This window comes from Miniopterus natalensis, chromosome 7 (assembly GCF_054644295.1).
Source record: "Miniopterus natalensis isolate mMinNat1 chromosome 7, mMinNat1.hap1, whole genome shotgun sequence".
NCBI lineage: Eukaryota > Metazoa > Chordata > Mammalia > Chiroptera > Miniopteridae > Miniopterus > Miniopterus natalensis.
In genome coordinates, this window is record NC_142087.1 from 76002774 (window position 1) to 76025794 (window position 23021).

The following is a 23021-nucleotide window of genomic DNA, read 5'->3' on the forward strand; positions in this document are numbered from 1 at the left end:
TCAAGGGGCGCACCTGGTGAACATCAAAGCTCCACTGAAGTAAATCCTGCTCAATAGGGGTGTCTCCAGCACAGCAGCTCTCTGGCCGTAGTTGCAGCTGGTCCTCACAGCCGATTGGCCTGGGGGTCAGTTCCTCCCAGTGACGCCAACAGCAACCAAGGCTCAACTACAACAGGACAGTGCACACAGCCCACACAGGGGAGCACCCAGAAGGCCCAGCTCAGGTGACTGGGGGGCTGAGCCACTGAACCCTACAGGACACCTACTACACAAAGCCACTCTACAAATTCCAGGAGACACAGCAGCTCTACCTAATACATAGAAACAAACACCTGGAAGCAGCCAAAATGTGGAGGCAAAGAAACATGTCGCAAAGGAAAGACAAGAAGAAATCTCTAGAAGAGGAACTAAATGAAATAGATCCAAGCAAGCAAACAGAGTTCAGAATTTTGTTTATAAGGATGCTCAAGGATATTAGTAAGAGTATGACGAAAATAATTGAGAAAATCAATGACATAATAAAGGACCAATTTGAAATGAAGGCGACATGAACTGAAATGAAGAATAATTTACAAGGAATCAACAGTAGAGTAGAGGACGCCAAGAATCAAATCAGCTATTTGGAACATGAGGAAACAAAAAACACCCAACCAGAAGAGCAAAAAGGAAAGAGAATCCAGAAATATGAAAATAGTATAAGGAGCCTCTGGGACAACTTCAAGAGGCCCAACATTCATATTATTGGGGTGCCAGAAGGGGAAGAAAGAGACCAAGGAATTGAAAACCTATTTGAAAATATAATTACAGAAAACTTCCCCTACCTGGGGAAAGAAATAGACTTACAAGTCCAGGAAGCACAGAGAGTCCCAAACAAGAGGAACCCAAAGAGGCCCACACCCAGACACATCATAATTAAAATGCCAAAGGTTAAAGACAAAGAGAAAACCTTAAAAGCAGCAGGAAAAAAGCAGTTAGTTACCTACAAGGGAGCACCCATATGACTGTCAGCTGATTTCTCAACAGAAACTTTGCAGGCCAGAAGGGAGTGGCAAGAAATATTCAAAGTGATGAAAAGCAAGAACCTACAACCAAGATTGCTCTACCCAGCAAAGCTATCATTTAGAATTGAAGGTCAGATAAAGAGCTTCACAGATAAGAAAAAGCTAAAGGAGTTCATCACCACCAGACCAGCACTACAGGAAAGTTGAAGGGTCTTCTCTAAGAAGAAGCTAATGAACAAAAGACTCTGATGAACTAAATAGATCCAAAGACACTGACGCAGGCAACAGACGATCATATTTCAGAGGGATGAGCGAAGGGGGGTGGAGGGTGGGAAGAGATTAACCAAAGAAGTTATATGCATAACCCATGGACACAGTCAAAAATGGGGTGATGGCCTGGGGAAGGGGTTGGAGCGAAGTGGAGGGGATCAATTAGGGGGGAAAATGGGATACCTGTAATACTCTCAACAATAAAGATAAATAAATTTTTTAAAAAAAAGAAAATAGATTTATTACTGGGACGTCATACAATGTTACGGATTATTTCAGCTATCTCCGGAAGAAATTCTCCCTCTAATATATTAGTACCAAGAAAAAAGTTATTAAAAGCTAAAACTTACTCCAGACAACGAACATCAGTGTCACTGGTGCAGAATTTAAAAATTAAAGTGAGACCACTATATGCCAGGAGCTCCAGGAAGCACTTCACCTGCATCATTTCATTCAATCTTCCCAAAAGCCAAGAAAACAGACATACATGATCGCCCCTGTTTTACAGGTGTGGAAACTGAGGCTCAGAAAAACTTGTTCAAATTACACAACTTCTCGTCAAAGTGCAGCCAAGACCTGCACCTCAACCACTGGGCTCCGCAGCCCTCTCTCTGAGCCACTGCATTCAGCTGGCTTTGAGATGAAAGGACTTTCAGGGTGGCCAGAGGCACTTCAAGATGTATTCTAGCCAAGAACTGTAAACTGATTCCCTGCACAGAAATCCAGGGCATTTAGGGGCAGTCAGCTATAGTCACCTAGAAAGAGATGGCATCTAATTCATCTTTGACCCCAAACTCCCTCCTCTGCAGTCCCTGGAAAGAAAGCCAGAACTACTACAAGACAAACATCCCCTCCAGGTCTTAAACTATCACTGGTAAAGGCTGGCTAAAGGGGCCATGATGCAATTAGAAACCTCGGGACGGCAGAAGCTGCTGTTACCCTGCCAGGCTTCTATTTATGGCCACAGTCCCAGGAAAACCAGGTGAGTTAGCAGCTTCCATTGAAAGTCAGGCCTTCTGCCTTCTCCTAGAAAATCCAAGCAACTGTTTCAGCAAGGAGACAGGGCTGGAACTGGGTGGGAGCCCGCCAGGTCGTCCCAGACCCTCCCCACCCCAACGCCTGCCCTCTTGCCTCGCCCCACTGTGATCCCTGAAGGCTTCGGCAGACCCTGGAGTTTGCCATCACAGGCTCCAGTGGAAGAAAAGGGGTGGCACCTGCAATCGAGTCACGTTCAACCCCAAGTACCCATCTGGTCTCCCCCTGCAGTAGGGAGCAACTTTGTTCTAGAGGGTTTCAAACCTCTGACCCATTTGGATTCCTGTAACTCTCCGGCTTCTAGAAAGGTCTGGAGGTGACTTAAGACAGATGTCTCTGTATTGTAAAACCAAAAGCAAAAATAAAAGGCTACTCCCAGCTCCAGAGATAACCACTGGCTTTAGTGAAGAAACTTCCGGACTAAGTATGTAGAAATACTGTCTTTGTTGGGGGGTAGGGAGGCGGTCATAAAAACTGGAGCACACTGTCAGCCCATGGGCTAAAGGGGGGGTAAAGGGTCCCGGGGCGTTCGATTCTAGTCAAGGGCACACACCTGATCCCCGACCCCGGTCAGGGCACGTGCTGGAGGCAACCATTCAATGTGTCTCTCTCACATCAATGTTTCTCTCTCTCTCTCCCTCCCTTCCACTCTCACTCTCTCTGAAAAGCAATGGAAAAAATATCCTCAGGTGATAATTTTTTAACATGCTTAAAAATAATAACTATACTTTTAAAAGGTGATGATAAATGATATTTTATATACAGTACGGATTAACTTTTTTAAAATAAGTAGCTTACAGTGTTGACGTTTAAGTAAGTATGTAATAAATAGTCGTAGAACTAAAAAACTAAATAAAATTAGGGTATTTCATGTAAACCTCTAAAGTTTCTAACTCTCGGGTCAGGCAACTCCAGGTCCACGTTTGCACCGGATGGAACAGAGTGGCACCTCCCACTTCTGGACGGGACAGGAGCTCCCCACTTCTCCCAGTGCTCGATTCCATCAGCGCAGCCTCCGAGTTCGCAACGCTGGGGTGTAAGAGGGCAGGAAGCAGGCGGAATGTCCTATCTGAGGGACGGTGCTGGACAGCCGTTTGCTCAGCTCCCAGCACATCTCAGCCACAAATGACTCAGGCCGGAAAGAACTATCCTCATATTCCAAAAGCACCTTCATTGCTCGTGTGGAAGAAATAAAACCCCATCTCTTCTCAGGGCCAGAGCTGCTGGCCTGACTTGTTTGATACTGTGGTCCTCACAGGGTGTGGACACCCACTCACGGCTCCCTTAGCAACTGGCTCCCTCTACCCCATAAACCCCTGTGCAGCAACTCCTCATCGTTTCCCACACACCACCAATAAAAATGCTTCTTTCTGCCCGGCCGGGCGTGGCTCAGCGGTTGAGCGTCGACCTAGGATCCAGGCGATTGGGGTTCGATTCCTGGTCAGGGCACATGCCCGGGTTGTGGGCTAGGCAGCCGATCAATGACTCTCTCATCATTGATGTTTCTCTCTCTCTCTCTCCCTCTCCTTTCCTCTCTGAAATCAATAAAGATATATTTAACAAAAAAAAGTTTCTTTCTGACCCGGCCAGTGTGGCCCAGTGGATTAAGCGTCATCCCAGCCCCAAGAGGTTACTGGTTTGACTCTCAGTAGGCACATGCCCAGGTTGTGGGCTTGATTCCCAGCAGGAGGTGCGCAGGAGGCAGCCGATCAATGATGTTCCTCTCTCTCTCTCCCTCTCCCTTCCTCTCTCTCTCAACTCAATAAAAAAAATATTTTAAAGAAAATGTTTCTGTTTCTTTAAGGGGGACTTAAATCTTTTCTACTTTAACAATCTTCTTCTGCCCTGGCCGGGTAGCTCAGTTGGTCAGAGCATCGTCCCAATAGGCCCAGGTTGCAGGTTCGATCCCCGGTCAGGGCACATACAAAAAGCAACCAACATACACATGAATAAGTGGAACAGCAAATCGAAGTTTCTCTCTCTCCCCCTTGCTCCCTCTCTCTAAAATCAATTTTTAAAAAAACACCCATCTTCTTCCAATTAAAAACTTAACCATATTTGTGAAAAGAGAATCTAAGTATTCCCGAGTCCGGCTTAGAGAGAAATAAGGAGAAGTTACATTTCATAATGTCTCTGGAGAAGAAGAGACGTCAGTTCTGCCCTCTCCACATCCCAGTCATGCTGAGCTGCTTTCTGTTCTCCCAATGCTCTGAGCTCATGGCCACCACAGGGCCTTTGCATGGCTGCTCCCTGTGCCGGGGATACTCCCACCCTCCTACTCGCCGTGCCATCACCTCCTGAAGAGGCCTTCCATGGCCACCTGGCTCGGCTGCCCCTCCACACCTCCCACCGCACCTTCATCCACTCCGCAAACGCTCAGTGTGCCTGGGACACTCCGCCTGTGCTATAACCTTATTTTGTTACCTTCACAGCACTTCCCACAATTTGAAACAATTTCATTAATCTGCTTATTGTCTATCCCCTCTGAAAATCAACTCCACGAGGGCAGGCATTTGTATGTTTTGCTCATTGCTGCACCCCCAGCATCCAGCACAGCGCGGGGCACACAGTAGGTGCTCCGTCACCACTTGCCAAAGGTAAGGAAGAAAGAAAAGGCAAGGGAAGGGACAGAGGGGCATTCTGGTCGGTTCTGTGACACTGGTACACGTGAAAGCACCGAATCTGTTACTTTGTAAAGCCCTCACATTAAATACTCTACAGAGAATAAACAGAAAACGGGATCTTAGAAAACAATGCAAATAGCACAATCCACGAAGACGGAGGCCTTGTCCTCCTCACCTGCCACTGTATTTGCTGAGACGACTGAGGAGCTGCGTCACAGAGGGATGGACGGCCCAGGCCTCACTGCCGTCTGACCCTGCTGATGCAGGAAATGCAGCTTCAACCTTAAAATTTTGGGGAGTCCCAATGTGTTAGCCTGAGGGTGTCCCCTCCCTTCAAAGGTTGCTCTCCCATCCACACGCGGGAGGGAGAGAGACAAAGGGCTGTCTGTCCCCAAAGCCCTGAGGTCCCTGAGCAAACAACGCCGAGCTACTCACCAGGGGAACCCAGTAGGTATAGAGTGCACCGAGTCTCATTTCAGGTACAAACTGGGAGCAGGCAAGGAGTAAGAAATAGAGGTTGAAAAAGTACTTGAACTGGTTAAACAGCACCTGGAACGCAGAGAGGAGAGAAAGGGCACAGTCAAGGCTTGCTGATGAGGCCGGGCAGGTCGAGTGGGGGGTGAAGACTGTTAAAAAACGTTCCTGCCGAAGAGCTCAGCTTACATGATACCTTTCATGTAACGTTTCAACAGTTCTACACGTAACAAAAATACAATTTTAAACGTAAAAATGTAAATGACGATACACGTGGACATTGAAAACACCGAATCCAAGACAGTGGATACCTCTGGGGTGGGGAGGGCTTGCTGGCAGCTTCAGCCGTATCGTCTATGTTTTATTTCTTAAACCATCTATTTTGTAAGCACAGGTAGGCCACTCAAAATGTTGTTTTTAGGGATAGGTTTTAGTGGGAAATGCTTACGATGTAAATTGATCAAAAAAGCAGGTATTAAAAAAGATTTTTTTTTAAATTTAAAGTAAGCCCTAGCCAGTTTGGCTCGGTGGTTAGAGCGTCAGCCCATGGGATGAAGGGTCCCAGGTTCAACTCCAACCAAGGGCATGTACCTCGGTCACAGGCTCGATCCCCAGCCCTGGTCAGGGCACCTGTGGGAGGCAACCAATCGATGTGTTTCTCACATCGATGCTTCTCTCTCTTCCCCCACCCCTTCTACTCTCTCTGAAAAGCAACAGTAAAAATATCCTCAGGTGAGGATTTAAAAAGAAAAAGTTAAAGTAAGATAAATTGTCATTCCCACAATATGATCTCAATGCCATAAAACATACAGAAGACTCCGAGCCCATGTGACAGGTGGATTCTGGCAGCTTTGGCCGCTCCCATGCACCCAGGCAGGGCTCAGCCACTGGGCGGTGAGTGAACATGGCCTGTCACTCGTAGGCTGTGGCAGCTAAGTCATTGCTCAGCCACACGCTCCTGGAAGGTATGAGCAGTACCTGTCCATGGATGCGAATAGGTTAACGTGAAAGTGCTACGACTGCAGAGTAACATACCAAGCAAAATGGAAACATTCATTAGCAAAAATGTTAACAGAAATTCTTTTTCTGGATGATAGGATTTAAAATGCATTTTTTTTATTTCTCTATACTCTCATCCCCCAACTTTCCTACAGCTCAGTATATGTTTTGTGATGATGGGGGGGAAATTTATAGTGTTCTGGTTATAATGCCAGGTCCCCATAATATATTTTTGTCTCTCATACACAACACACCAAATAACCGTGAAGTTACTCTAACTAATCAGGTAGCCTCACTGCCTTACAGACAGAAAGCAGCCACCTCCAGCAGTATATTCACAAAATCTGCCACACAACCTCAGTCTTCTAAGACGGGCACCATTGCATATATTTGGTGTGGGAAGAAAAAATGAGTGTGGTCCCTGCCCATACATACCCCAGGTAGAAAGGTGAAGAAGTTGTACTTCTGATTGTTGATGACATTTCGAGGGTACCTCTGGTCCCTCTTCTCGGGGTGCCCCAACCAGACCGTGCGGGGCCTGGGCTCTCCTCCACCACAGCATCGCAGCCACTCACAGCACCTGCGGGAAAGACAAGCACCCAGCATCAAGGCCACGCCCACAGGGTCACGGCCACGCCCACAGGGTCACGGCCACGCCCACATCGTCCCACCCTCCTCCAAACGCTTTTCTCCAAGGCATCTTCACTGGGTCAGGAGCACAGCCACATCTGGAGCCCCATCCTTCAGGGAGATGGGACACAGCACTGAGGCTCCTAAGAAGCTGGGGTCACAATCAAAGATGCTTTGTCCTCAAGCCCAATTTATTTATTTGGCTGTTATTACTGGTAAGACTGTTATTACTTTTACATTTTACAGATGTGAAAAGCAAGCTCAGGACAGTTGTATAAAGCACCCAGGTTTGCTGAGATGTGAGAAACAGCCGAGTCTGGCCTTGAACCATACCCATCTTATTAGAAACCTAGTCTCTTTCCAACACCCCTGCTGCGAAGGTTGCTGGTTACACCCAGATTACTATGCAAAGGGGAGGGGAAAAATCTCCCTTCACCCCAGCTCTCCTCTTCAGCAATACAGAAAGACGGTGACTCAAAGCCCAGCATGGCCTGAAGATGGGTCAGTGTGCAACCTGGGGGCACACTGGCCCTGAATGCCACCCCCGACCTGGCTGTCCTGAGACGGCAGCTCATAGCTACCAGGACACCAACGTACAAGGCAAGGGAACATCTGGGAATGTCGCCGGCTCTGGCAAAACAAAGCCACTCTGAGAACCTCCCCCCCAGCCCCGCCAAGGCGGCTTGTCCTTCAAGAGAGTCCGTAATAAAGGTGTTGGGAGAATTACAAGTCCTTGTGGGCGCTGCAGTAGAAACACCCCACATTCACCTCACTGCCCTGCACACACAGGCTGGCGGGAGGAGCCCAGCCCTGTCGGCCCGAGACACCGCCAGCCGAAGTGAAACCAACCAGACAGGACTCACATAATTATGACTCATCTGCCGAGGACCTCCCTTCTCCACTCGTCCTACAGGCCAGGCAGGCCCTGGTGGGGTGCTGGGGTCCACAGCTGAGCAAACACGGTCCCTGGGCATCAGGACTCCAAAGATTAGCAAGCCAGCAAGCCGCCCGCTCAGACGCTCAAAATTTCCATGCTGAAACCCGATGCTGCTCCTTAAAAATAGCATCTTCATTCCAGTAAACTGGTGCTCGGGTGCAGAGCGGCTCTGATAAGGACAGGTTTCTCTTCTAGTAAGTCATTCGTGTTGGCACCCCTCTAAGTTGTCCAAAGGCCAGAGACACACAGGAGCCTCAAGGAGTCCAACCCCATTCCTGCTCTTGGGTGTGATGTTAATTACCCAAGCTGGCCCTCGTGGGCTCTCTAAGGATTGAAGGAGGGAGGGAGAGGGTTCATGTAACAGGAAGCACACCCTTCTATTTGCAGGAGGAGTCATGACTGACTCCTCTGTGAACCAGGAGTTCTCTCCCCATCCTATAATAACCCTGATGGATCCTGCTGTTGTCTGTTTCTAATGAAGCTAAAGAACGGATATAGCCCGGCCGGGCGTGGCTCAGCGGTTGAGCGTCGACCTAGGATCCAGGCGATCGGGGTTCGATTCCCGGTCAGGGCACATGCCCGGGTTGCGGGCTGCAGCCGATCAATGACTCTCTCATCACTGATGTTTCTATCTCTCTCTCTCCTTTCCTCTCTCTGAAATCAATAAAGATATATTTAAAAAAAAAAAAAAAAAAAAAAAGAATGGATTTAAGGGAACCGCACACAGTCAGGCTGACTGTTTACAGAAGTTTTGTCGGTTCTGTTGCAGCACAAGGCTCCCCACAGCAAGCTGCCGGGTGAAACTGCTCGGCACTTCGTGTGCAGGTGTGTGCGTGCCTGAAGCAGGTGCGGCCGGCACTGTGGTGGCAACAGGCTGGCAACAAGCCTGACCGGGCGTCAACCTGGCTGGTTAAATGAACAGGGAACGTCCACAGAATGGAATTCCCAGCAATCTCTGAAGGCTGAGAGCTGTTCTCACCAAATGACCCTAGTGCTAGAGATGCTAAATCGAAAAGCAAGGAGCCCTGGGCGGTGTGGCACAGCTGGTTGAGCGTCGTCGCCTGCGCTGGGAGGCTGATTCCTGGTCAGGGCACAGGCCGTGTGACAGGCTCGGTCCCCAGTAGAGGGCGTGCAGGACGCAGCCAAACGGCGATTCTCTCTCATCAATGTTTCTCTCTCTCTCTCTCTCTCTCAAATCAATAAAAACATATTTTAAAAAAAGAAAGAAAAAGGAAAGCAAGGAGCTGAGAGGTGTGTCCAGGATGCTATTCTCTGCATGAAAACAAGAGCACACACGTGCAGACACAGCCTTACACATGCGGAAAATCTCCACCATCTGTCCGTTTCCTGGGCTCTCTGGCCTAGGAATCAATAAATTAGTTTTGTTTCATTTTACTTTGCCCAAGCCAATTTTAGCTGGGTATCTGTTAGCCCCCACCCCCAAACCTCCCAGCCGGCAGTCCTGCCTGCCACGTGGCTGGACCCTCCTTAACGATGTATCCCTACTGGCTTTGTGTGTCTGCCACTCTAAGCTTCTGGAGTGCCAGCTACACCGTAAAGCCTAAATTAATTACAATAAGAGAACTCAGTTCCTCACTCTCACTGGCCACATTTCCAGGGCTCCAGAGCCCCACGTGGCTACGGACTGGACTGTGCAGATACAGAACGTTCCAGCGTGAGAGGACGTGCTGCTGGACAACATCCCTTTCAGCATCCCTGTCAAGACACCTCCTCCCTGACTCTCAAACCAATGTCAGTGCCAAAGAAAGTACATGAGACCTTGATGGTAAGTGGACCCCACACCCGAAGGAAATTTCCTAAGCAGTTTCCCAAACTTCAGCCATTTCCATACACACACAGGGTTTCCATGATATCCAACTACCTCTACTTTCTAAATTCATGTTTTTGCCTAAATTTGCATACCTTAAATCAGTGATTCTCAACCAGGGGTGGAGCTTAGCCATTGGTATGTAGTAGACAGGAGGCCAGGATGCTGCTAAATGTCATCCAACGCACAGGACAGCCCCCACGACAGAGAATGACCCGGCCCCAAATGGCAGGAGTGCCCCAGCCGAGAACTCCATGTACGTAAATGCATTTAATTTCACACCCCTACCTAAATGGAAAACCAGCATCACCTGTCATACAGAGACGGTAAATATCAAAATCAACGCCATGGAGAGCTAACAAGTCCTAGTAAATTCCCACTGGACACAGCGGCTCTGAGCCCGCCGGCTGCTTCTCCTTCCTGCACTGTGAAGGTGTTAGCAAGTGTCTGCTGTTAAAAAGTGGGCCCTGGCAGGGTTAGCGATATTGAAGGAAAAGCGAAAAAGGAAGTGACTGTCTTGCGACACGTCTCAATGTGACTTAGTTCCTGCCCCTGAACTGCTTTGATTTTACCACTGCAGCACCTACAAGCATCGCCCGCCCGTATTTCAGGAACTCATGTTCTGCGGTAGAAGCCTTGGGCTTGGTGGCAAATTTACAAGTGGCCAAGTTTCCTCCCACCCGCCCAAACAGAAGAGGCGGCAGCTAGGCTCCTTCTCAACTTCTGGATTTATAACCTGCCTATCTCCCTTCCCCTCACGGCTGCTGCCACACCCCGTCTGTCTGTCCAGTGGGTGGACTTCAGGCCTCCCACCCCTCCAAGGTCTGGGAGGGGAGGTGCCCAGAGCCATGTTGTGACAGCCGTCACCGGGCGTCATGGATTGCTAGTGCTACTTTTTTTTCTTTTTTTAATTTACCTTTGTTGTTGAAAGTATTACAGATGTCCCCTTTTTTCCCCACATTGATCACCTCCAACCCACCCCCAGGCCTTCCCGATATTATTGTCTGTGTCCACGGGTTACGCTTACAAACATGTAAGTTCTTTGATTAATCTCTCCCCGCACGCTCCCCACTCGCCCCTCCCCACCTTCCCTCTGAGATCCCTCAGTCTGATTCATGCTTCTGTGTCTCTGGATCTAATTTATTCGTCAGTTTATTTTGTTCTTTACATTCCACATATGAGTGAGATCATGTGGTACTTGTGTTTCTCTGCCTGGCTTATTTCCCTTAGCATAATACTCTCCAGATTCCTCCACGCTGTCCCAAAGGGTAAGAGCTCCTCCTTCTTTACAGCTGCGTAGTATTCCATGGTGTGAATGTCCCACAGCTTTCTCTCCATCATCTACTGACGGGCACTTGGGCTGTTTCCAGATCTTAGCTCTTATAAACTGCACTGCTATAAACATAGGGGTACATAAGTTCTTTCTGATTAGTGATTCGGATGTCTTAGGATATATTCCTAGAAGTGGGATCCCTGGGTCAAATGGCAGTCCCATATTTAATTTTTTGAGGAAACTCCACACTTTTCCACAGTGGCTGCACCAGTCTGCATTCCCACCAGCAGTGTAGCTAGTGCTGTTTCTTAATACCGACTGAGCTATCTGTCACGTGCCAGGACAAAGTAACTCCTACCCCACATTCTAGACAGGCAGGGGAGACAGGCTAAGGACAGAATCCCCAGAGGGAGAAATTAACGGAGAGGCTGAAAAAGAAGTAACGAGCGAGGGCCACTGTTTCAGAAGAGCAGGGCTACGTGGCCACAGGTAGGAACACTGGCTCCCAGGCCCGCGGGACCTGGGCGCACATCCCAGCCCCGCCCCACACCTGCTGCGTGCCTTCCGGCTACTCATCCTGAGACCCCACTTCTTCCCGTAAAAAGATAGGAGTAAGGCCTGCCTTGCTGAATTACTACAAGGATTAAAGATTTTATATAGAAAAAGTATAGGACAGGACCTCGCACACAGCAGACAATTAATATTGAGCCCTGCCAGGTAGCTCAGTTGGTTAGAGCATTGTTCTGATACAGCAAGGTTGTGGGTTCGATCCTCAGTCAGGGCACACACAAGAATCAACCAAGGAATGGATAAATAAGTGGAACAACAAATCGATGTTTCCCTCTCTCGTCCTCTCTCTAAAATCAATAAATTTTTTTTTTTTAAATGGTAGATATTTCTCGAGTTATTTTTCTAGAATAAAAAAGTGAAACAGCCTGGCCAGCTTGGTTCAGTGGTTGAGCATCAACCTATGACCCAGGAGACAGCGATTTAATTCCCGGTCAGGGCACATGCCCGGGTTTCACGCTCAATCCCCAGGGCAGGGTGTGCAGGAGGCAGCTGTTCAATGACCCTCTCATCATTGATGTTTCTGTCTCTCCCTCTTCCTTCCATTCTCTGAAATCAATAAAAATATATTTTTTAAAAATCAAAGACATATTTTTTTTAAAAAAAATGAAACAATTTTCTCACCTGTTGATATGAACACATATCCAACTAGGTTAAAACATAAGGCCAGAGATAATTTAGTTTGCACTGCTTCAGCTTAGATCATTTAAACAAAGAAAAACCAAAGTCGATTTTTCTTATGATTTGACTCTAAAACAAACAACGGTTATGACAGCCAATGTGCAGTTGTTTCGCACAATCAGGCCAAAAGCAAGGGAAAAGCAAACATTATAGGGGACAGTGCCAAGGCAACGATGTTTCTGGAAAGTGACTACTGTAACAAGGAGTTGCCCTCCAAAGAAATGATTGTCTCTGTTCCCGGTGCCACAGCAATTAGCACCCTCAGTAAATATTTGCTGAACTGCCTGTGTGACCCACCAACCTTTCCAGAAGCCAAGGTCCAGGGAGCGCTCGGCTCAGTGTTGACACTGGGAAGATCCGGGAAGAATGTAAAGAAAAACTGAGAGCAATATGGAAAAAATAGTCTACAGCACTGGGAGGGGGAATTTGCCCCCCACGCCAGGGACACTTTGCAATATCTAGAGGGCTGTTTAGTTGCCACAACTGCAGGTGTAGGAAAGGGCAGTGCTACTGGCATCTAGTGGGTGAGGCCAGGATGCTGCTAAACATCCTGCAACGTACAAGACAGCCCTACACAGGATGATCCAGCCCCAAATGTCAATCAGTCCTACACAGGGTGATGAGGCCCCAAATGTAAATCACCCAGGATCTTTGGGAACCTGGTCCAGAGCAGCACCCTCCCACACACTTCTGCGATGATGGAAATGTTCTACATCTGAGTTGTCAAAGAGCAGCCACTGAGCCACATGTGACTATTGAGTACTCAAAATATAAAATTTAAATGTTGTTCCATCAATTTAATTTCTTTAAATAGCCACATGTATCTAGTGCCTACAATACTGGACTGCAGGTCTAGAAGGATGTAACCCAAATTGTTAAGCACAGGTGCCTGGGGGTGGGGGTGAAAAGTGGAAGTGAGGTACAAAGCAAAACTTTTACTCTTTGTTCTAAAAACATCTAAGTGGCCCTAGCCAGTTTGGCTCAGTGGTTAAAGCATCGGCCTGTGGACTAAAGGGTCCTGGGTTCGATTCCAGCCAAGGGCAGGCTCAATCCCCGGCCCCAGTCGGGGCATGTGCAGGAGGCAGCCAATCCATGTCTCTCTCACATCGATGTTTCTCTCTTTCTCTCCCTTCCACTCTCTCTCTAAAAAAAGCAATGGGAAAAAATATCCTCAGGTGAGGATTAACATTAATTAATTAATAATAAAAACATCTAAGTGCCTAGATTTTTTTCCCCCCCTAGGAGAATGCAAAAACCTCAAGTCAGAAAGAATGCAAAGAAGGAAGCTAGTTCACTGACGTCTAACCATATCTCTGGCCACAGGGTGCTGCTGGCTAGAGGAGAAATGGAACTGTATCAGTGAAAAAAGTCAATGTGGCACTTTCTCTTTCTTAAATGGAGAGCTCAGGTCCTCTGACCTAGCATGTCTACCTGGAGGGATGTATCCCAGGCAAATACGGGCACAGGTGAGCAACAGGAAATGCACAAGGATGCTCAAAACTGCACTGAGAGAACAAAACCTGGAAGGGCCCAGACGTCCATTAGGGAGGGACACCCTGTGCCATGAGCCTGTGGCCATAAGAGAATGAGGTCACACTGGCAGGACCAGAGCCAAGTGACGAGGTGGGAAGGAGAAAACATAAAGCTAAAGACATGCCATTTATTACGCTATATTCTAATTCAAAGTACATGCTACTATCCTACCCAGGGGAAAATCACTGGGAAGCAAACACACACCCCCCAGCCGGTTATCTCTGGTTCTCCTGGGGGGAGGGGTCAGACGTGGAGGGTAGGAACTGTCGTCTGTCCCTACTTCTGCTGCGTTAGTCTGTCCCTACTGGTCTCTGCCTGCCCAGCAGTGCACCATGACTCACATCGCGTCCCACCCCCACCAGGATTCAGTAATTAAAGCTCAAGTCCCAGCCTCTGACCTCTGTACCCCAGGTCCTCCATTCTCAAGCCACGGGCCGCAGCCAAGGCAGGTGAGCTCCGAACGCGGGTGCCCAGTCCCCCCCTCGCTCGTCCACTTTTCTCCAACTTCAAACCCTCTGCAAGACTCATTCGCACCAGACTTCCTGCAGCAAGGCCCCCCATCTACTGACCCTTCAAAACCCAACTCTGTGCTTCTGAAAGAGAAAAGGAAGCAGCTCTGGGCACCCCTACACTGCACTTGTCGGTTTCTCTCTAGGCAAGGACGGGCAAGCTCACATCTACAGGAGCCTCGCAAGCAACACAAAGGAAAAAATAAACAAAAATCAGCACAGGGCCTGGTGGGATGGGCGCACTGTGGAAGGCAAGTGGCCACCCCCAGCGCCTGCCAAGATATGTTCCTACGAAAAGCCCAGCACGACAGACCATCCGATTCTTCAAGACAGAGACGAAAACAAGACTTTAATGTGCAAACACTCAGTGTTTGGCAACTGATTCAATTTTTCTTAATGTTTTTTATTGATTTCAGAGAGAGGAAGGGAGAAGGGGAGAGAGACTGAAACATCAATGATGAGAGTCACTGATCGGCTGCCTCCTGCACACCCCCTACTGGGGAACAAGCCCACAACCCGGGCATGTGCCCTGACCAGGAATCCAACCGTGACCTCCTGGTTCATAGGTTCACGCTCAACCACTGAGCCACACCAGCCAGCTTTCATTTTTAAATTTAGTGCAAAACAAAATCTGCATGGAGATACCGTTTTTTATTTAGCAGGATGATCAAGATCAAAAAGCACAGAAATACCTGCGTTGGTCAGAGTGGGCAAACGGATACTTTCACAGCTGGGAGGGGTCTAAATCAGGATTATCTTGAAGGAGGGTCACCTGCTGATAACATCAAAATTACAAATGCACTATGACTCATTGAGTCCCCTCCGAGATATTCCCACATGTTCTAACATGGACACAAAGACTTATGTTCACGATATTCACCGTAGCACTGTGAGCAAAAGCAAACCACTAGAAGTAACCTGAACGTCCATCAGGGGTAGACTGGTTCAAATGTGGTATTTTTATTCAATAGACTCCTATAAAGCCATTAAGAAGGGGGGATGGGGAGTGAAGCTTTTTATGTATTAAAATGGAACAAGCCCAGGATGTATTATAAAGTTAAAAAACATATATACATATATACATACATATATATAGTACTGTGTAAGGTATATTAACACTTGAGTAAAATAGAGGAAAGTCTATATGTGTGTGTAGCTAGACAGATAGGTAGGAAATAAATAAATAAATGCATGGGCTTTTTTGATAAATGCTCTTAAAATTCTCTAGAATGGCCCCGCCAGTGTGGCTCAGTGGTTGAGCATTGACCTAGGATCCAGGAGATCCCGGTTTCATTCCCAGTCAGGGCCCATGCCCAGGTTGCAGGCTTGATCCCCAGTAGGGGACGTGCAGGAGGCAGCCGATCAATGACTGACTCATTGATGTTTCTATCTCTCTCCTCCCCTCTCTCCCTTCCTCTCTGTGAAATCAATAAACATTTTGTAGCCCGGCCAGGCGTGGCTCAGCGTTTGAGCGTCGACCTGGGATCCAGACGATCGGGGTTCGATTCCCGGTCAGGGCACATGCCTGGGTTGCGGGCTCGATCAGTGACACTCTCATCATTGATGTTTCTATCTCTCTCTCTCCCTCTCCTTTCCTCTCTCTGAAATCCATAAAGATATTTATATAAATAAATAAATATTTTTTAAAATACTTTATAAAGAATAATAATAATAAATAAAATGAAATAAAATTCTCTAGAATGACCGTCACAAACTGAGTGGTTGCCTCAGGAGGGGCGCGGGGTAGCTGAACAGGGGGTGGGATGATGACTGAGTTTGCAATAGACATACTTCTGTACCTTTTAAACATTGAACTACGTGACTCTGTGCTGACCAAATTTTAAATTTAAAAACAGAAACCCCTACCCTGCCACGCAAACAGCACACAGCTGTGTGCAGCCTCAGATCTCAGCGATGAGCTCGTGGGTCAGGGACCAGACACTACTCACCTCGCACCCAGGCCTGGTATACAGAAGGTGCTCCCTTACTCTGTGAGGGCTGGTGACTCTCTCCCGGGCTGTCCCAGGCCCCAGGCACCAAGCACTCGTGGACCTTCTGCCTTACCCCGAGCATTTGCAGTGAATCTAGGTCACTGGCTCGTGGGTTTTAAAACAGATCTGGTGCCACAGCACCTTGCCAGCACGAGCAGCCCATAAAATGCCAGAGAATGGAATCAAACGACTCAATAGAAGGCAATTCCTCAGACACCAAAAGAATAAGAATATTTTTAAAGTGCTCAGTGTGGGCGGGGCGCTGTGGCGAAGCCCTCGGTGTGAATTACTTCCTTTAATGCTCACAACAGTCCTACAGGCAGAGCTCGAAGATGGGGACACAGCACCTCGGACGGTCCTGCAGCTGGGGAGGGGCAGAGCCAGCTGTGGGTCCGGCGCTCTTAACCACAGGGTTTGGAGACCTCATCCCACAGCAGAATATGAAAGCTGCCTCTGAATCATCTAGATAGCCACCTAGAGAAAAATCCAATGACAGGGACACAGCAGGAGCACAGCAAGAGTCCCCAGTGACACCTGGCTCCTCCCTCCAACCCCCCTTAGCCTTAACAATGGCTAACACTAAACATACAAACATATACGCAGTCGAATTTCCTCCCATTTAGAAAGTCCCCTTGCGACTCTTGGTAGTTAAGTCTCTCTACCTTTAGTCTAGGCCAAGCACCAATCTATGTCTGCTATTCTTAGCTTTTATTGTTCTATTTTTTTCTTATGTGTTTTAAGTTTCGTAGACAATATGAGGTAAGCGTTGAGAATAATTTTTAAATTTCATACAGTTTTATTTTTGAAAAGACTATGCTTTCTTCACTAACTTACATTAGCATTATTATAAAAAATTGTTATAAAATAAACTCAGAGACACGAACAACAGAAGGGTGATACTGTTGGGGGCAGAAATATTAACCATGCTCCGTTAACCATGATTTTAGCTGTACTTGTAAGAAATGCTGATCACGCTCTGCTAACCATGATTGTTCTGTTCTGATTAGAGAAAGCACATTCTGACCTGGCTGAGAGTCGTACACCCCGGGACATGGGAGTTAACTTCTTCTTTTATAAGAAGTCTGTACTTCTTTTATCAACATGGGAAGATTAACAGCCTGTTCCCCAAACAATGGAATCCCCGAGGCCCCCGCCCTTTGCTCCCCCCAGCCTCCACTGCCTGTAACCTGTTAGCATTAACCTTGCCTACTACCCCATGCCTGTAATTCCTACTTTCCCATGTAATCTTTGTCCTTCTAGCCAATATGTGGGGAGGGCAGAACAGATTTTCGTGGATGACCATTACTTCTCTCCCAATTTGCAGGCAATATTGGAATAAACGCTCATATACGATTCAAAACAAACAAACAAACAAAAACGGTGGCTAACACCGCTATTGTGCTTTCCTTGGGCCGCAGGCTTTGGGGCCTAAGCATTCGACATACTTTAACTGATCGTGTCCTCAAAACTGCTGAGCTCTCCAATCATGCCCACTTCAAAGAGGTGAACTCACTCGCCCAAGGTCATACAGCAAGAAGCATGTGGCACAGCCCAAACTTGAACAGAGACGGTCTTGCTTAAATCTGCACTCTCAACCCCTCCAGATCCGCAGCAGCCAGCCCTGGCCGTAAGGGAGCCACCACTCTGTTGGTGACCTTTCCTTCCCAGACTCCCATGCAGACCCCCTCCCCACCCCGGAGACCTGGGCTGCAGCCCCTGCCACAGCAGGCCCCGCCTCGGGTGTAGCTTCGGTACTGAGACAGCCCCAGGAAGGCCATGGGAGATGTTTCCAAGGAAGGTGCTGAGGGTCAAGTACATTGACAGCTGAGGCACCGGGGGGCACTCCCCAGGTAGCAGCCCCTTTTCCGATGTGAGCGCTGCAAGGGAATGCCACCCTGGGCTCCCACCACGGTGTTGCCAACCTCCACCCTCTGCAGGGAAGCCAGACCTTATGCTCTTGGCCCTGTTATCTACACACAGCTTTATCATGAGGAACTCCATGTAGCCTTTCTTTTCAACAAAGAACGCATACAGACTCCCAAACATCTTACACAGCTACCAAACAGGCCGCCACGAGGGGCTGAGGTCACCCAGCGCATCTACAGAGCACCTACTGTGTCCTCAGTCAGCCACAGGCTCCTCTCCTCCACCCCCACCCACCTCACTCAATACACAGAAAGCCCAACTGTGCAAAAACAAAGGAAAGCCTATGTTTTTACTTCTTTCTCTCTCTTTTTTAAAACTTTCCCAATCTCATGGGCACGCACTGGGCATAAGCAAACTGAAAATGCCAGGCGGGGGCACTGCCCATATCCTGACCCTGGAACACAGGGCAATTCTGGGTCCCACAGGGCGTAAAATAACAGAAAACCCTGGAACGCTCACGTGGTCCACTTAACCCAGTGACCTGAGATTCTAGCCTATGAAAACTCTCCAAGTGGAATCAAGTTCATGCATCAAACTATCCTCTCTAGACTAAGTGCTAATTCATAATGAACTTATTAAATCATGTCACTTCGTGGCCATTCAGAAAAACATACACAGAAGGAAACATACCTCAATGCTAACAAGAGGAAGGAAGGCTTTAAATAACTCTAGCCACTGCATCTTTAAGTTTTCTACAACAGGAACGACTACTTTTTTTTTTTTTTTAAAGAAATTATTACTTTCAGCCCAGCCGAGCGTGGCTCAGCAGTTCAGCATCAACCTAGGATCCGGGCAACTGGGGTTCAATTCCTGGTCAGGGCTCAATCCCCAGTTGGGGGCGTGCAGGAGGCAGCCGATCGATGACTCTCATCACTGATGTTTCCGTATCTCTCTCCCTCTCCTCTCTCTAAAAACAATAAAGATATACTTTTAAAAAAAAAACAACAAATTATTACTTTCATAATGGAAAAAATAAAGCTCTAGAGCTCGAAAGTCCTGTGCAGGGCCTCAGAGCTGGGGAGGGCACTCTGGCAGGGCTCTGAGTGGGTGGGTACCCACCTGGGCCACACGGGCCCTCTCTGGCTTGGCCAGGCTTTTACTAGCAAGAGCTGCTAGTATCATCGTTTAGCACAAAGCAGCCCACTGACTGCTACTGAGGGGGATGTTCCTGACTATCTGACAAAGACTCAGCCCCAGTTAATGCAACTGCTCGGAGGGGTTAGAAATCTCGGTGACGTAGCAGAAGTCGCCGGTAGCAGAAGTCGCCGGGAGCCTGCGAGGACTGACAGGGGCAGCTCCAGCCAAGTAGCAAATCTGGGATCAATTTGAGATCTGTGACCCAGACCTTGGACAAGCTGCTTCTGTGGCTAATTCCTTAAAGCAATAGGCTAAGTGAATGACGGGGGAGGGGGAGGGGGAGGGAGGAAAAGGCCTCCCTTTTCTTTCTGTGCAGGTTGTTCGATTACTTCTCCCAGCACTCAGCACACACCTGCACCGCAAGCCCACCGTGTGCCCTCAACACCACCTATCCCCCCCGATGAATTAGGAACGCAGAGTCCCTTGGGGATTTTGATGTTTTCGAATAAAACTACGGGAACTGGGAGCAGGCAGACCTAACTGGAACTGTGGCCCCTGGTTCTCATCATTCACGTAACAAATATTTATTGAGCACCTATTACGTGCCAGTCTCTGCTGGGGACTGGCACATGAAAACAAGACAGAGGGAGGTGCTGCTTTTACGAAGCCTACTATTTTACAAGTGGACAGGGTGGCAACAGAGAAGTAGCAAAATCATAAGACACGGGGACACATCACTGGGTGGGAGGTGGCTCCTTCAGAGTGGGTGGTCCTGGAGGCCTGTCTGAAGAAGAGACTATTGAGACCTGTGAGAGGAGACAGCAGCAGCTCAAGAGCTGCGTGGCCCTGGGCTGCTTGGTTGTTGACCCCTCTAAGCCTCAGCTTTCTGGGAAACGGAGTGTGTGTGGGGCTCTGTGTCGATGCCACAAGACAATCCACGGACGCTGCCCAGGGCAGTGGGGCTGGCATCAACGAAACCAACCGAGTTAAAATCCTATGATGTCACGAGATGAAAGCTCCCTGAGAGCGGGGATTACTGCCTGATGCTTACTGCTCTATCCCCAACGTTAACACTGTGCCTCCCCTGGCAGGGTAGGTCGGTGGGTTAGAACGTGATCCCGATACGCCAAGGTTGTGGGTTCAATCCCCAGTCAGGGCACATACAAGAATCAAACAATGAATGCATAAATAAGTGGAACAACAAATTGATGTTTTTCTCTCTCTCCCCCTCCCTCCCTTCCTTCTCTAAAATCAATTTTTTAAAAATTCTTTAAAACTGTGCCAGTGTGGCTCCGTTGGCTGGGTGTCATCCCATGCACTGAAAGGCTGCAGGCTCAATCCCTGGTCAGGGGCATGCAGGAGGCAGCCGATCGATGTTCCACCCTCACGTCAACGTTTCTCTCTCTCCTTCTCCCTTCTTCTCACTTTAAAAATCAATTTAAAATATTTCTTAAAAAACTGCGCCAGGGACAGAGTAAGTGCTCAGCAAATGTTTATGGGGTGAGTGGCAGGCCTCTGAAATGTGCAAACACCGAGGCTACGACTCTGCTGCTCTAGGGTGAGATAAGCACAGCTGTTTGGTGAGTGTCGAGCTGCAGATGGAGCTCATCCCACCCCAAACAGGTGACTGCTCTGGTCTGGGGGTCTGTACCCCCCTTTGGGTGTCTTTAAGGTGACTCTGCTTTGGAGAGCCAGCGTTCAGAAAGAAAACATTATTTAAAAAGTGAAAACAGAAATCAACTTGTGAAAATATAGGGCCTGGGGTTAAGTAAATAAGCGAAGTCTACTCAAAGAAATATTCTGTTGCCATTTCAAGTGTCCTTTACAAAGAACCTCATGATACAGAAAAGACCTTGGTTACAATGCTAAGTGGAAAAGGTAGGGAACAAAACCACAGGGGCTACATGGTTATAATTTGTAAGACAATGTACACACAGAAACACAGCATAGGCTAAAATGTTTGTGTTAGTTGTGGTTGTCTTTGTTTAATTGATTTGAGAGAGAGAGAGAAGCGGGGGTGGGAGAAAGGGGGGGAGAGAGGGAGAGAGAGAGAGAGAAACATCCATTTGTTATTCCACTTACTCATGTGCCCTGACCAGGAATCAAACCCACAACCTTTGTCTATCAGGACGACACGGTAACCCACTGAGCAGGACAGGGCAGCTGTGGGTGTCTCTGAAGGGAAAGCTAATGCCAGGATTTCATTCTGCACTTTTCTCTGTTCTAGTTTTCAATACACACGCACACATTTAACTTTCACATTTTACACTTATAAAGTACAAGTAAACATAAATATATTTCATGAACATGTGATACACCAAAATTTATATAAATGAAAAATAGAAATACATATAAATGAATTTTACACTGTTTTACAGTTTCCCCTATAATGTAAACTACTCAAGAACAGGGTGCTGGCTGCTGTGATGTGACTGTTTTGCCCGGTTTCCGTTCAGGGTTCCCATGACTTCGCTGACTGTATGTCTACAACTTAACCTCAGATCAAGAAAAGGAAGCCTCTCTCAAATAAATAATTCAAAAATTAATTTCTTGCCTGGCCAACATGGCTCAGCGGTTGAGCACCGACCTAGGATCCAGGAGACCGAGGTTCGATTCCTAGTTGGGGCACATGCCGGGGGTTGCGGGCTCAATCCCCGGGGAGGGGGTACAGGAGGCTGCCGATCAACGTCTCTCTCATCATTGATGCTTCTATCTCTCTCTCCCTCTCCCTTCCTCTCTCTGAAATCAATAAAGATTTTTTTTTAAAGATTTTTTAAAAAAATGAATTTCTTGTGATACTACTATGCTCCCACGAGGATGGCTGAAATGAAAGGAGACAGACAATACCAAGTGTCAGTGAGGATATGGGGCAACACCGATGACACTAACACAGTGGGAAACTATGAATTTCTACTAAAGCTAACACAAATATACCACAGGGCCCAGCACAGCCACACAGTGCACAGACCCAAAGAGATGTCCACAGCAGCACCGAAACGGGAAACAGCCCCCATGTCCAGCCACAGGGACGAACAAACTACAAGGTAGGGCAAACGTGGGTTTACAGTTGTGAGTACTCGAAACCCAGAGCTTATTCTTGTATTACTATGTATTAAGTATTGTATCATTTTCCATACAAACAACAGCAAACCTACTTTTGCCCCACCCCGTATAGTACACATGCAACGCGATCTAATCTTATAAATAGAAGGCTGAGCCAGAAAAGCCAGGCACCAGGGAGCCTGTGCTGTTTGCCGGCATCTGTTCAAAATCAGGCAAAAGGAATCTGCTTTTAGCAGTCAGGGTGCAGGTCAGGGGGGCGGGCCGGGGGCAGGGGGTGGCTTCGGAGGAACAGCCTGTTTCTTTAGCTGCAGCTGGCTGCAGGGCTGTGTTCTCTTTATGAAAACCCACCGAGCTGTGCGTGCATGAGCTGTGCCCTCTGTGGGTGCGGATATACGTGTATATATGGGAACCCGTGCATCACCTTTTAAAATCAGCTTATTTGCGGGGGGGAAACCTGGCCAGATGGGACAAGTGGTCTTACCCGTTTACTACCTGGTCCTTTGATTTACCGCGACACAGCTGTCATGCCCTGTAAGAGGGTTTCTAACTGCCTTTAATTTGGGGAGTAGAGAAATGAGGAGAGAAGATGGGGGGTGACGTTCT

General features: G+C 47.9%; 1 protein-coding gene across 2 annotated transcripts in view; it reads right to left on the reverse strand.

Moving 5' to 3' along the window:
* The window catches only part of ATP9A (ATPase phospholipid transporting 9A), a 115273-nt gene that overhangs the window by 82230 nt on the left and 10022 nt on the right, over positions 1 to 23021 (reverse strand). For both annotated transcript variants that reach the window (XM_087819167.1, XM_087819168.1), the window contains exons 2-3: positions 6839 to 6983; positions 5366 to 5479 (exon numbers count right to left, since the gene is read on the reverse strand). In XM_087819167.1, the coding sequence (XP_087675293.1) occupies positions 5366 to 5479; positions 6839 to 6983 (259 nt within the window). The remainder of the gene's footprint in view (positions 1 to 5365; positions 5480 to 6838; positions 6984 to 23021) is intronic.